This window comes from Lutra lutra, chromosome 9 (genome assembly GCF_902655055.1).
Source record: "Lutra lutra chromosome 9, mLutLut1.2, whole genome shotgun sequence".
Taxonomy (NCBI): domain Eukaryota; kingdom Metazoa; phylum Chordata; class Mammalia; order Carnivora; family Mustelidae; genus Lutra; species Lutra lutra.
The window spans coordinates 53,466,595-53,480,422 of record NC_062286.1 but is presented as its reverse complement, the minus strand read 5'-3'; the positions used below and the strand labels follow the sequence as shown (position 1 = coordinate 53,480,422).

The 13,828-nt window shown below is 50.2% G+C and overlaps 1 protein-coding gene across 1 annotated transcript in view; it reads right to left on the bottom strand.

The window, feature by feature from the left end:
* Positions 1-13,828, bottom strand: part of TGFA (transforming growth factor alpha) — a 105,120-nt gene that overhangs the window by 63,002 nt on the left and 28,290 nt on the right. The window contains exon 2 of the mRNA XM_047746945.1: positions 4,411-4,464. Coding sequence (XP_047602901.1) covers positions 4,411-4,464 — 54 coding nt within the window. The remainder of the gene's footprint in view (positions 1-4,410; positions 4,465-13,828) is intronic.

The following is a 13,828-nucleotide window of genomic DNA, read 5'->3' as shown; positions in this document are numbered from 1 at the left end:
GCCTTTGGAGACGTGTCTTGAAAGAAGTCCAGGAACTAGAATTTTAGAACCTAAGTGTAAAAAAGCATCTGATTCCAGGAGAATGAAATACATGGCCATCACACTAGTGCTTCCCTACATAGGGTCCATGGCAGGCATCACCCATGGGTCATGGCCATATATCCTAAGAGCCTGCAGGCAGCCTTATAACCCTTCTCAACAAAGCCTACCAAGCAATCTCTACCAATTTATCAGAGTGGTCATGTGAAAAACCTCATAGGCTCTTCCTGATTCTAGTCCAACAGATGAGGAAACTCAGATCCAAACAGGAGACAGATGGACAACTTGCCCAGGGGCTCGGCAAAAACAGACCAGCTGGGCCCAATCCCCAGATTCCTGACCTCCAGCCTAAGGCATGTATCTTTCCAGTGTCCCACTCAAAGTGGATCTCTGAAAAGCATTTACTGACGACAATATGCCAGTTTCCTATGGCTCTGGCATAACTTACCCTTCATATTTGGAGCTCTGAGAGAGGGAAAGACTGGAAGAAAACAATGAAACCTCAACAAGAAAGGCCAAAGGCAACTTTCAAGTAATAAGATCATGGAATTTTTTTTTTTCCCAAAAGCACAAGAAAACCACATGGAATCAGCCTCATGTTCCCTCAAGTTCCTATGCCACCCTTGACTGGTACACAGAATTTACAATTTTCTCTCCGTAATACTCCATCAAAACATTAGAGCTGAATCCTGAGTGTGCCTGTGCTCTAGTACTAGAATTTAAGAATGTATCAAAACCTTCTTATATCCATTACTGTTTCTCATTCCTGTCAACCTTTAGAGTGAAAAGACTTGCATATTCATGTCATGGATAAAACCTTGTATAGCTTCTGTCCTACAACAACCCATCTTTTTTTTTTCTTTAAAGATTTTATTTATTTATTTGATAGAAAGAGAGAGAGAGGGAGCATGAGCAGGGGGAAAGACAGAGGGAGAAGCAGGATTTCTGCTGAACAGGAAGCCTGATGTGGGACTTGATCCCAGGCCCCTGGGATTATGACCTGAGCTGAAGGCAGAGGCTTTAACCAACTGAGCCACCTAGACACCCCTATAACAACCCAACTTTATACCTAAATGGACAGTTCTGGGATTTAGTGAGGGAGCCCCCCCTCATCCAGAGAATAAGGGGTTAGGAGGGACTCAGATGTGCACGTCAGTCACCCCATCTACAAAGGAGCACACTTAACAAAAACAGTGTTCACCCAAAAGGAAATGTAAGTAGAAAGCAAAAGATGAAAACGCTAAAGGAAATGCAAATTAAGTGAAGTACAACAAAACAGTGAATGCAGCATCATCTACCCTCCAAATTTAAGATCTAACAAGAAAGGATTATTGTTACTTCTGTTGGTGTGACTATGGTTTTGTTTTTTAAAGTCCTTACCCGTGAGCTATAAGTAACATTCAAGAGAAATGGACTTTGCTTTAAAATATCCCAGCAAAGGGAGAAAAATCAAAATGGTTTGAGAATAGAGGAAAGAAGAATGGCAGATGATGCTAACTGCCGAAGCCGGGTGATGGCTATATGGGGATTGATTTCACTATTATTTCTCTTCTGTGTATGAAGATTCCCATTAGTCCACAGTAGCAAATAGTTTCACTTACTGAACTAGGCAGGAGTTCAATACGCAATATTTGGGGGTCATGAGTGTCTGGTGGGCTGGTCCCCAGTTTGAACTGCACCCACAGCAGGATCTCAGTTATGTCTGGCAGGGACAGAGTGGGGGTGGTCAAGGCCTCCCAGGGCCCAAGGAGTCTTTGAGGAGGAGGAAGGTCACCCTAGAGGAAGAGGAAGTTAGGCAAACAAGCCTGATTCAGGCGCAAAGCCCTAGCGCCTGGAGAGGTGGCTCTGACACCATCATTGCCACGTGGGCCCGCCTCCTCGCCCAGCCCTCTCTGGACTCCTGTCTGGATCCAATAGGGCAGGGTAGAAAGTACGTAAAAATGGGAGAGAGATATTCCATCAACTTCTCTAGGGCCCAAGTCCCATAGCTAAGTGACCTATCAAATAGAGGCCAGCCAGACAGCCCACTTCCTTCTCCACAGACCTCTAATCAGCTCTAGGATCTCAAGGTCCCCCGGACGCTTGATATCATGGCATTGCCCCTGCCCTCACCTGCCACGCTGGGCCACAGAGCAGCCCTCAGCCTGTTACAGGGTAACGTGCAATGCAGGAGGGCATGATGAGTTTTGGGAGGGTCTATCATAAAGAGGAAGAACAAACATCACGTACTTGTTGATGTCAGAGATATTCTCATAGAAGTAAGTCCAGAAAGATGGAACACAAGCTGGTCACTAGCGCAGCAAGGACAGTCATTCTGGGATGAATACAGCAGGTCTTCCCATGTTTGCTCAGGAGAGACTGGGAAACCCCAAAGGGCCCTGGCAGGAGCCACACCTGACAAAAGATACTCAGGGAGGACACCCCCCCGAGGCCTTTCTTGTCTGTATGAATGGACGGAGTTTGGGAAGAGGTTAGAGTGACCAGGGCACCTGGCCGCATCAGCATCGGCCCTCACTGGATGGCGGTGCCAGCATCTGGTCTCACTGCAACTTACCACCTGCAAGTGACTCAGCAGAGAACCTGGCCCTTTGCCTCCAGTGAGGACTGGGAGGGGCTAAGGATGCACCTGGGGACAAACGCATCCTAGGAAGGGAGACGCGACAATTCTGGGACCAGCGTGGTGGGGTCACGATCCAATGCCCCCACTTTACCCCTAGTATATTTACATCTGAGCCCTTTGTGACAGGGGAGGTAATTAACAAGCGGCAGCTCTGGCAGAGCCCAAGCACCCCAGCAGCGGTGCTCTGGGACAGGCACACCCTTAAGCAGAGCATAACACGGAGGAAGGGAGTTATTTCCATCTGTGGCATCATGGGCCACCAGGTGGCTTGGATACCTTCAGGGTCCAACAGCATCAAGGATAACCGCTCCAAGGGGGAGAGCGTGGGGGCCACAGAAGTGCTGGCAGGAGCAGCCACATCCCCTCCAGTGGGTTTGGAGTGAAAGGTGTGGAAGAGGAGAAGAGCAAAGTACCAGGGACGCTGTGTGGTTGGTTAGAGGGTTAGAGGGTTTATGAATATGTGAGAACCACACGCCTCCTCGCCATACACATCTTCCTGCCTGAAAGAACTAGGGAGATACAGCAGGGGTCCGCCACAGAAACAGATGGGAACACACGCCCAGAATAAAAAGGGAATAGTGAAACTGGCAGACTCATGACCTTTTGGCATGAGAGTTAGCTCACTGCATTTGAAGAGCTATTTGGCAATTTGTTACAAGAATCATAAATATATTTATTCATGCTTCCAGAGACATATCCTGAGGAGAGAATCCGAAGGAAGGGAAAAGCTTCTAGGCACGAAGAGGTAGCATCATAATCTAAAACTGTAGGCAACATAAATATCCAGTGGAGAACGCTTAATTGAATTACATACGTCCATTTTAGTGGAACATCCATGACCTTTTTAAAAAGATTTATTTATTTATTTGTGGCCGTGAGCGTGAGCAAGTGAGCATACCCAAGCTTAGCAGGGGTTGGGGGGAAGGGCAGAGAGAGAGGGGGAGAGAATCTGGAGCAGACTCCCCATTGAGTGTGGAGCCCGAAGTGGGACTTGATCTCACAACCCTGAGATCCCGACCTGATCTAAAACCAAGAGAAGGATTCTTGACTGACTGAGCCATCTGGGTGCCCCAGACATGACATTTTAAAAGGATAAATTTCAAGACCTTTCAGCAACATGGAGAAATGTACAACTTGAAAACTTGAGTTTAAAAAGCAAGAATCAACATCGTTTCCTCACAACGACTAACTGTGTAAAAATAGGAGCACATCTGGACAAAGCTAAGAGCTTGAAAGTAGATGCTTCCGCAGTACTCTGACCAGGAGACGTCTGCCTTCTGCATTTCCCAAACCTCCCAATATGTTGATCTAGGATCTTCCAAATAAGGGAAATATTACTAAATGTCAAAAAAGACGACATAAAATAACAAAACAAAGATCACCAAGCAGAAGCAGACACAGGCTTTAGGAATCTGGGCTCCTCTATAGATCCACTACTAAGTGAGCTTGAACACTCGGGCTGGTCTGGAGCTCTCCAGCACCCCTGCCCACAAGGACTATCTGAACAGAGCTGGGAGATGGCAAGCCTTAGGGGAGGGGAAAGTCCCCTGCACCCCGGCTCCTGCAACGAAGACCCCTGAGGAGTGCAACCGGGCTCCTGGTGTGAAGGGCACCAAGGGGGCAGGGGACAGCCCTGCGAGAGCAGAAAGGGCAGGAGCCCACAGGAAGCTTGGAGGGCAGGCTCCACCTGCCAGCCAGGTCTGTTCCCATCCAGTACTCCCGCACCATCCCCCAGAGGGGACAGGACTCACCACTCAGGGCAGACGTGCTGTTCTCCAGGGCCTGGCACACAGCCAACAGGAGACCTGCGTGGGGAGAAGAGAGGAAAGGTAAGAGGCTTTCAGCACTTGAGGGCTGGGCCCTTGAAAAGAAAAGACCAGACAGTTCTACAGAGTGGCCAAAAGGCAGGCCTGGCCACATAACTTGGGGGGCTCACTGCAAAAGGAAAATGTTGGACCCCTATTCAAAAAGCAGCAAAAAAAAGTGTGCCATTAAAGGTACTCAATATATTTTTTTTTTCCTTCCTTCCATGGTCTCTACCTGTTCTAGTGTTTTTTTTTTAAACACTGTGTAGTTCTTTCTTATTGCAATGAAACACACATAAGATCTACTGTTGTCCACCATTTTTACATGTACAGTTCGGTAGCATTAAGTAATTCAGGCTGCTGTGCGTGTCATGAGGGTGGTTTCGCTGTGTCCATCATCTCTCTCTCTTTCAGGTGTAAGGATCCTGGCAGGCTGAGCTCCGAACCTCACAAGTGCCCAGGGCGCCCAGGGACAAGTGTGTACATGCACAGGTAAACCCCCACAGCTGGTTTCCCTTCCCACCAGCAGCTGGATGATGTGTTGTGACCCAGCCAGGGCAGGGCCATCTGGACAGGACTTTCTTCTTCCCAGGGACTCCAACCGAGGCGAACAACTGACCCCCAAGGGTATTACAAGGTCTGTGTCTGGATGCATCGGGTATCTAGGGACAGGGGCAGGGGACAGCCTTGTCCCTGTCTAGTCTCTCACCAAACAGGCTATGGAGCTAACACCAACTTTTCTTGTGTCTGGGCTCTTCCAGGGGCAGAATGTGGCAGGGGTGAGAACCCACTCAGGGGAGGCAGGGAGGTGGCAGTCAGTAGGATTATGGGAGCCAAGGCTCCAAGTCCCCAGGACACTCTCTACTGTCCCACTGGACTTCACTTTTGAAACACAAATTCAAGGGTAAAAACCATTAGGAATTTCAAGACTGCAACTGCACAGCATGTGAGCATAGGGACTCCGTCAGAAGACACAGGCTGCACGCCCACGAAGATGCCCCTACCAGCAGAGGACTTTCTGTGCCCTCCCATTACAGTACTGGAGGTTTTTGGAAAGAGCAGCAAAGTTCCAATAAAGAAGGAACCTCTTGGGATTTACACAATCAGCATGCACTAAATTAAAATGACTTCCTAAAACTGAAATGTAGAAAGACACCCCGGTGGCCACACACAGGCCGAGCCACCTATAGGTTAGCCTGGAAGAGAGCTGAATCAAGTCAGCACAGGAAAGAGGCAGAGGTGGGTGCTGGTACTGCTCCACCAGCACCCACTCTTGCATGAGGGCCCCTTCCCCTTTCCTCTCAAGTGCAGACACAGAAGGCCTTGATTCTTCTCGGGGGAGAAACTTAACTAGGCACAGGTAGAACAATCACGCTCAGGGCTTTCCTTTTGGCTTTTGAGATAAGAAACATCACAAAACAGTGGCCCACTTTTCCTGGAGGTCTGGCATGGATTTCCCAAACCCTTACACAGCCCAGGAACCAGATACTGGGGCTAGAGTAGGGGCAGGGGGCGAGGAGAAAAAGCAGGTAAGTAAAATTGAATGCCTTTCTCCATGTAATTCCTTCTTGCTGATCATTTTGGAAGCATGGCTCTTGGGATTCTTCTGGTCATATTTATTTTATCTTTTTAAATATTTATTTACTTGAGAAAGAGAGTGAGAGAGAGAGAACATAGAAGGGAGAGGGTCAGAGGGAGAAGCAGACTCCCTGCTGAGTAGGGAGCCTAATGTGGGACTTATCCCAGAACTCCAGGATCATGACCTGAGCCAAACGCAGTCGCTTAACCAACTGAGCCATCCAGGTGTCCTCCTCTGGCCATATTTAAACAGCCAAGTCTGGAATCCACACATCAAGCGTCTAAGTGAGGACTCCTGCCAGAGCCAGGTCCACATTGCCCACTGGGGACCGGCCATGACCTGACTTTGCTGGGACTGCCACCAAGCACTCTAGGCCCAAGTCAGCCAGTGACCAGTAGTAACATAAAGAACACGGTGATTCTTTGCATAACTCTGAGGAAGCGCTGCCGGCCTGTCACAAACTGTCCCCGAACCAATGACTTATCTTGCCCCCTCCCGCCTGGGCCCCATATCCTGTCAGTCAGCGAAAGCAGAGCCCATACAGTTCCTGGCCACCGCATCAACCGCTGCTTGAGCGAAGCCAGGACAAGAAAGCAGATACCGTCCAACTGCAGCCAGGACAGGGCAGAGAGGGACGCTCACTCTCCAGTGTCCAGGGAGGGGTCACCGCTCCACCCCCACCCCGAGCTGTGGGGCAGGTTACCTTGCCTGCTCTCTTCCTCACCCATAAAGCCATCAGCGGCCGAGCTCAAGAAGGTGTTCTGGGAACTCATCGGAGTTTGCAAAATCACCACGTTCCACAGATGAAAGTCACTGGGTTTTTTGAACATATGGAGAATAGTTCCTTTCTACACCCGTAAAATTAAACAACCCAGTGCCCTGCAGTCTTGGTTCAGGCACAAATTCTGTAGATGAGAGGAGAGGCCTCTGCTTTCCTGAGGGTCCCAGGTCAAAAGACAGGGGTCAGACCTCTTTCACTGCCCCCCATCCCCACCATGTGGGGGTGCCCCTTACTGGATAGGTACCAGTTTCGAGCCCGGCGCCCAGGTTTGTGCGTTCATCAGACTTGATTACCCATGATATGGCAGCTCCTGCTTCCCGGCCTTTGGGTCCAGCTTCTGGAAACACGTGGTTTCACAAGCAAGGAAACAGGAGGCTTCCAGAGGTGAAGAATTTGCCTGAGCGCCTGCAGTCAAGTTCAAGCTCAAGGCTGTGCGAAGTCCATGCCCAGGACAGCGTTTCATCATCACACCACTCACGGTCCTCTAACTACAGTCTGTCACGAGACACTGGCAGGTGTGTCTCACCAGCTACAACCTCCAAATAAGTCTGAGCAACAGACAGATTCAGAAGCCTAGCCTCAAGGCCTCATCTCTCTGGTCTGCAGGTGTGCGTTGCTTGTTGGGGCTTTCTTGCTGCCTCCAACTCCCCCTACTAGGAGCCACGTCTGCTGAGGAGCTAGAGTGTGAGCAATCCAGACCCCCAGCTGCCTCATCTGCGTATAGCTAGGTGCCCAGACTGCCAGCCCCACGGCTGTGCTTGGAAAAGCCGTATGAGGGCCTTCTAGAAACCTGTGGCCCTAGTAGGCTTGGAGGCTCATCCAAAACAGGAAATCCTTCCCTGGGGCACCTGTGTGGGGATGGTCCGGCTGCCGCCTGCAGTGGCCCCAGGAAGACCACACACAGTTCAGATGGGGGCCTGGAGGCTGCAGGCACAGGCTCTCTTCGCTGGCCACCATCCCCCCCCCCACCCCCATGACCTCCTTCTGGGGCAGGAATCCCTTCTGTGCTGCTCTTGCCAGGACATTTCTGCTTAAATAGCTCTAAAGACGGGAATCCCTGGTTCATGGACTTCAAAAAGGAAAAAAGGGTTAGTAGTGAGGGGGGGAAAAAGCTATGAAAGCTGATCCCCAACACAGAGAAGAGTGGAAACCCAGACGGGCCCTTGGCGGGGATGGGGGTGGGGCAGGGGTTGTAGTGCTTCTAATTCAGCTGCTTGGAACTTAAAGTTTCCAACAGAAAAAAACATCAATAAAGAGGCTGATCTATTTATCTGGTGAGTTCACAGACCAAAGCCAGCATGAAACCAGTCCACTGGTGGGGCAGTCCTAACTGCTACTGAAAGGTATTGGGCCCTTATCTCCCCTGGGCCAGAGAGCAGCAAACCCCCCTCCCCTGGTCCCTCAGTGCAGCCCCTCACTCATGCATGGGATTGGGACACCCTCTATCCTCTCCCACCCATCAGCCTGGTGACCTCCCCCCCTGTGGACACTCAGCTCTAGTGTCCAGATTTGGGGGAAGCATGCTCAGCTCCCTGGGAATCCTGGCGGCATTCACCTTGCCTTGCTCTGGCATCTATGACAGCTAGTGTTTACTTCCCGGCTCTGACCCAGTCCACTGTTTGGATCAGCCGTTCTCCCTAGAAATCGAGTTGCACATTTCGACAGATGCTGGCGAGGATGCGGAGAAAGGGGAACCCTCCTACACTGCTGGTGGGAATGCAAGCTGGTGCAACCACTCTGGAAAACAGCATGGAGGTTCCTCAAAATGTTGAAAATAGAACTACCCTATGACCCAGCAATCGCACTACTGGGTATTTACCCTAAAGATACAAACGTAGTGATCCAAAGGGGCATGTGCACCCCAATGTTTATAGCAACAATGCCCACAATAGCCAAACTATGGAAAGAACCTAGATGTCCATCCACAGATGAATGGATAAAGAAAATGTGGTATATATACACAATGGAATACTATGCAGCCATCAAAAGAAATGAAATCTTGCCATTTGCGATGATGTGGATGGAACTAGAGGGTATCATGCTTAGCGAAATAAGTCAATCGGAGAAAGACAACTCTCATATGATCTCCCTGATATGAGGGAGAGGAGATGCAACATGGGGGGTTAAGGGGGTAGGAGAAGAATAAATGAAACAAGATGGGATTGGGAGGGAGACAACTCATAAGTGACTCTTAATCTCACAAAACAAACTGAGGGTTGCTGGGGGAAGGGGGGTTGGGAGAAGGGGGTGGGGTTATGGACATTGGGGAGGGTATGTGCTATGATGAGTGCTGTGAAGTGTGTAAACCTGGCGATTCACAGACCTGTACCCCTGGGGATAAAAATATATTATATGTTTATAAAAAATAAAAAATAAAAAAAAAAAGAGTTGCACATTTCCTCCATGTTAAGATCTCATAAGTCAGGCTGCCTGAGTCAAAGAGGGAAGCAGAGGTTGCGGTATCAGGGAGATGAGGAGGGGAGGGCAACAGAGTGCTGTAGACCCTTCTCGATCAAGGATACCCTGGATTTAAAGGAGGTGCTGAAAAGAGGCCTAAGGATGAAGAAACAATGCAGGCAGGGGAGAGGGGCAGAGAGGGGCAGAAGAGAGTATGGGTGCTAGAAGGAGGGCAGCCAGGATTCCGAACCCCCCCCCCCCCCACTCTGCCTTTCCTCTCCTGCTGTACTCAAGGCTGGAAGGTCATCGGGGACATAGCCAGGAGCTCAGGAAGTGGTGGGTGGGACCGAGAGAGGGAGAATCCTGCTGTTGGGCCTGAGGTCTGCAGGGGACCCACACAGAGCAATTGTGTGGGCACAAAAACACATGTGAGCAGGTCACATAGGACCCAGGGCCTGCTGGTATGACTTCTAAGGCCTCTTCCCTTATGAGCAGCATCCCAACATTTAAGGTTTACCTGTAAGCATGACAGGATTTTTTTTTTTAAAGATTTTATTTGTTTATTTGACAGGCAGCGATCACAAGTAGGCAGAGAGGCAGACAGAGAGAGAGAGAGAGAGAGGTGGAAGCAGGCTCCCTGCTGAGCAGAGAGCCCAATGTGGGGCTCGATCCCAGGACCCTGAGATCATGACCTGAGCTGAAGGCAGAGGCTTAACCCACTGAGCCACCCAGGCACCCCAGCATGGCAGGATTTTAAGTGCATAGCAAAACCTGTAATATTGTAGGGCTTTATCAGTATTTTTAAATGCAAGAGGTTTTGATCCACAGGACAATGCTGGCTGATTTCAGGGTCAGAACTGGTTAGGAAGAGAGAAGGAGAACACTGCAGGGACGGACAAGGAGCAAGTGTGGTAGGACCAGGAGAAGAGCTTGCCCCTGGCGAGCGTACCCATAAATGTTGTGGCTGGAGGCAGACACATGCAACCCCCATCACTCCCGTGTAGGGAGAGTGGCCTTCAGAGAGTCGATGGTTTCTCTCCAAGGAAGAGGTGACAATTCACATTGGCCCCTGCTTACAGAGACATCAGGGACACTTGCTTCAGAGGGTGGCAGGCAAAGCCGCAGAGGAATTTGTGGAAGAACTGGCCAGACAGGATTAGGGATACTCTGGGGATAGCAGGGAGAGTTCAGAAATATGTGACATGGGAATGAATCACCCTGAGCAGATGGGCTTATGGGACAGAGGGCTCTTTCTTCCACCAACCCAGCATCTGGAACACCCCTTTTAAAAACACAGGCCGGACCCTGCTACCCAAGGAGAGAGCCTTCCAGAGAGACTATCTCAAAGTGTTAGTGTCATGTGGCAGGTGGGAGGTGGCCATGCACAGCAAAGAGACCAGTCGAGCAGGGAGAGGACAACTTTTAGTTACAAACCCACACAGGCTAAGGTCCTGACCCCCTGGTCCCAACAGAGCTGTCACATGGGACAAGTTAAGCAGGAAGACATTTCCACGCCAGTGGCAGATGGTGGCAGGAAAACCACTGGAGTCTGGTTGGTCTTGTGAGCTCTCCTGGAATTCTGTCTGTCTGTCCGGAATTCTGTCCCAGGATGACCCCCGCGGCTGACGGTGTTGCTACGAGTCAGAGCTGCAACACTGGCCTGAGAGCTGACTACGGGCCCTGCAGTCTCCCTCGAGAGTCACACCAAGTGCTGGGAAGTAGATACTGTGGTGCTCGAATTTTGGAGTGAGAAAGTAGAGATGCAGGAGATAAGTAACCTGCCCAAGGTCCCCTAGCTTATAAGTGACCTATACCGCAAGTTCCTGTCACCAGGTCCAGTTGTCCTCACTTGGCTTCTGCTTCACCTGTGAGGTACAAAGAACACAGGCATGCTAGAAAAGTCTGCCGCCGCCTCCTCTCCCCTGTGGAGAAGCCAGGTATGCACTGCGGCATGGGGAACACAGGTAACAGGGAGCCCAGAGATGATGGTCCCCTATGAACAGGGTCACCCTTAGCAAAGCACTTCCCCTCTCTCAATCTTAGGCTCTTTAAAGGACAGAGTTGGGCCAAAATGTCTGCCAGTGCATAAATTCCAGGCATCTATGAAGATACTGGACTGTACATCTCCCCCAACCATCCAGCCAGAGAAGGGGGACACAATGGCTTCATTCCAACATGCTGTAGGTGGGTCCCTGCCTCAAAGAAGGACCAGACCAAGTATAACCTTTTGTGTGCTTGTCTCAGCGAGCAAGCTTAGTTTATGGTAATTTTGTCCTTCAATTTTCCAGGGCGTTTATATCAAATATCAGAAGATGGGTGAGACCCTATTTCTAATCCTAATCAAGCACTTTCTATCTCTACATTTTCAACACAATCTTGAAAATATACTCCAAGCTCACAGTCCACGAGGGAATGAGCTTGGGTCAGTTAGCTTGGGACTCTCAGCTTTCCCTCCTGATGACCCTCGGGGTGGCCCTAAGTGGCAAAGTCCAGCTTGATGAGTCTAAGCAACACCTCAGGACTATGACATCATGGAAAATAAGCCAGTGTTGGCTGAATGCTCATGGGTAGTTTCCATATCCATCTCAATATATCTGTGCATGGGAAAAAGCCAGCGTATTCAGGGAGAACCTTCAGGATCAGGGAGGAAGAGATGAGCGGAAGGGTGTCTCAGCCGCAGGGTTGACCGTTCTCTAATTCTGACTCAGGGTCTGTTACGGCAGAGCAGAAGGGAGCCCTGCCCTCAGAACTGGGTTCCAATCCCAGCTCTGCTATCCTTCCCTGCGAGGCCTTGGGTGTGTTAAGCTAACCTTGCAGAGCCTCAGCGTCCTCATTCACAAATATGGAGGACGACCCCCACAGGGCTTCTGCAAGTATTAAATAAAATAAAATGGAGTACACAGAGTCAGAGAAAAATACAGTCTTCCATACGCCAGCAAAGGCAGATGAGGATGGGGTGCCCAAGCGTCATGCCAATCACAGGTTTCCACACCCTGCTTCCTAAGCCTCCGGCACCCTGACCACTCTCCAGTAGCCTGCACCTCAACCCACGTGTTCAAAAATAAATTCGGCTCATCCCTGACCTGTTCCACCTCCTCCTGGCTTCTAGGCGGGGCTGAGGAACCCACAGCCATCGGCTACCCCTCCCTCCCTTTTACCCCATATCCAAGCCCAGGCCTCCTCCCCAGTCTGCCTCCACATTGTCTATCTCATCCATCCCCGCATCCCTACTGCCAATGCCCCAGTTCAGGCCTCATCATCTCTCCTGGGCTATCACAATAGCCGTCTGACTGGTTTGCCTGCCAACAGGGGTTTTTTTTTTTTTTTTAACCTTTGCTCCTGCTGCCAGAGTGAGTTTCCTGAAACACTTGCTGGACCACAGCACTTCTTTACTCTAAACTCCCCACAGGCTTCCTGCTCACAGAACCCAGTCTGAAGTCCTGAGCAGAGAAGCAACATGCAGAACCTGGTCCCAAACCCCATTTCCACCTGCTATTCCCGCCGGACCCACAGATTCCAGCTGCCTGTCATGGTTCCCTTTTCCCTGTGTCCAACCTGCCCTCACTTGGCTCGGGGCCATGGGCTCGTGCTACCAGGGTCCAGATTCCAGCCCTTCTGGCTCTGTAATGCTTAACTGCCTGAGCCTTAGGTTTCTTTGCTGTAAAAAGAGCTAAAAAGATATCTCTTTCCTGCACAGGATTGTGATGAAGATTAAATGGGGGGAGGGCACCATGGAAAACATGGGGTACACACAGTGGCATGTAATAAACACGCAATACATGGAGATCCCACCTAGAGCTGCCGGGAATGTTCGGCTGATCACTCAGGCTGGCACGCCCTTTCCTCTTCCTTGCCCTTGGAGGTCAGATTTGCCTCTCAAAGCCCCACCCAAATGCCAGAAATAATCATTTCTTCTTCAGAGCAGACCTTATCTGATTCTGCCTTGCAGTTTGGAAGTTTTCCCATCTTCTCGGTCTCCCTCTCTGCTGTGGCCAGGAACCACGCACCGCTCATCTCTACCCCTCACCGGGCACCATGTCTCACACCTAGATAGGTCTTTGACTCACATATGCTGAGTTGAGTTCCTCTAAGAGGTCACCAGCTTGAAAACAGAGTGGAGGGGTGAGTGTTGAGGGTGTGTGGACGGGGAATGGGAAAACCAACTGATCCTCAGAATTCCTTCCTCCCTTCTACAGTAGACCCTCCAGAGACACAACTCTACATCTTGGTTCTCATTCTGGTTTCAGCCAAGATGAACAACTCTTGAAACCTGGCATGCACATATGCATTCATTCAAGAAGTACTTACTGGGGGCACCTGGGTGGCTTAGGTGTTAAGTGTCTGCCTTCGGCTCAGGTCATGATCCCAGGACACCAGGATCGAGCCCCACATCAGGCTCCCTGCTCGGCAGGAAGCCTGCTTCTCCCCCTCCCTCTTCCCTGGCTTGTGTTCCCTCTCTTGCTATTTCTCTGTCAAATAAATAAATAAATTCTTTAAAAAAAAAAAAAAAAAAAGGAAGTACTTGCTGAGTACCACTACATGGCAGGCACCGTTCCAGGGGCTGCAGACCTAGAAAAGGACTAAAAGTTCCTTGTCTTTCTTACAGG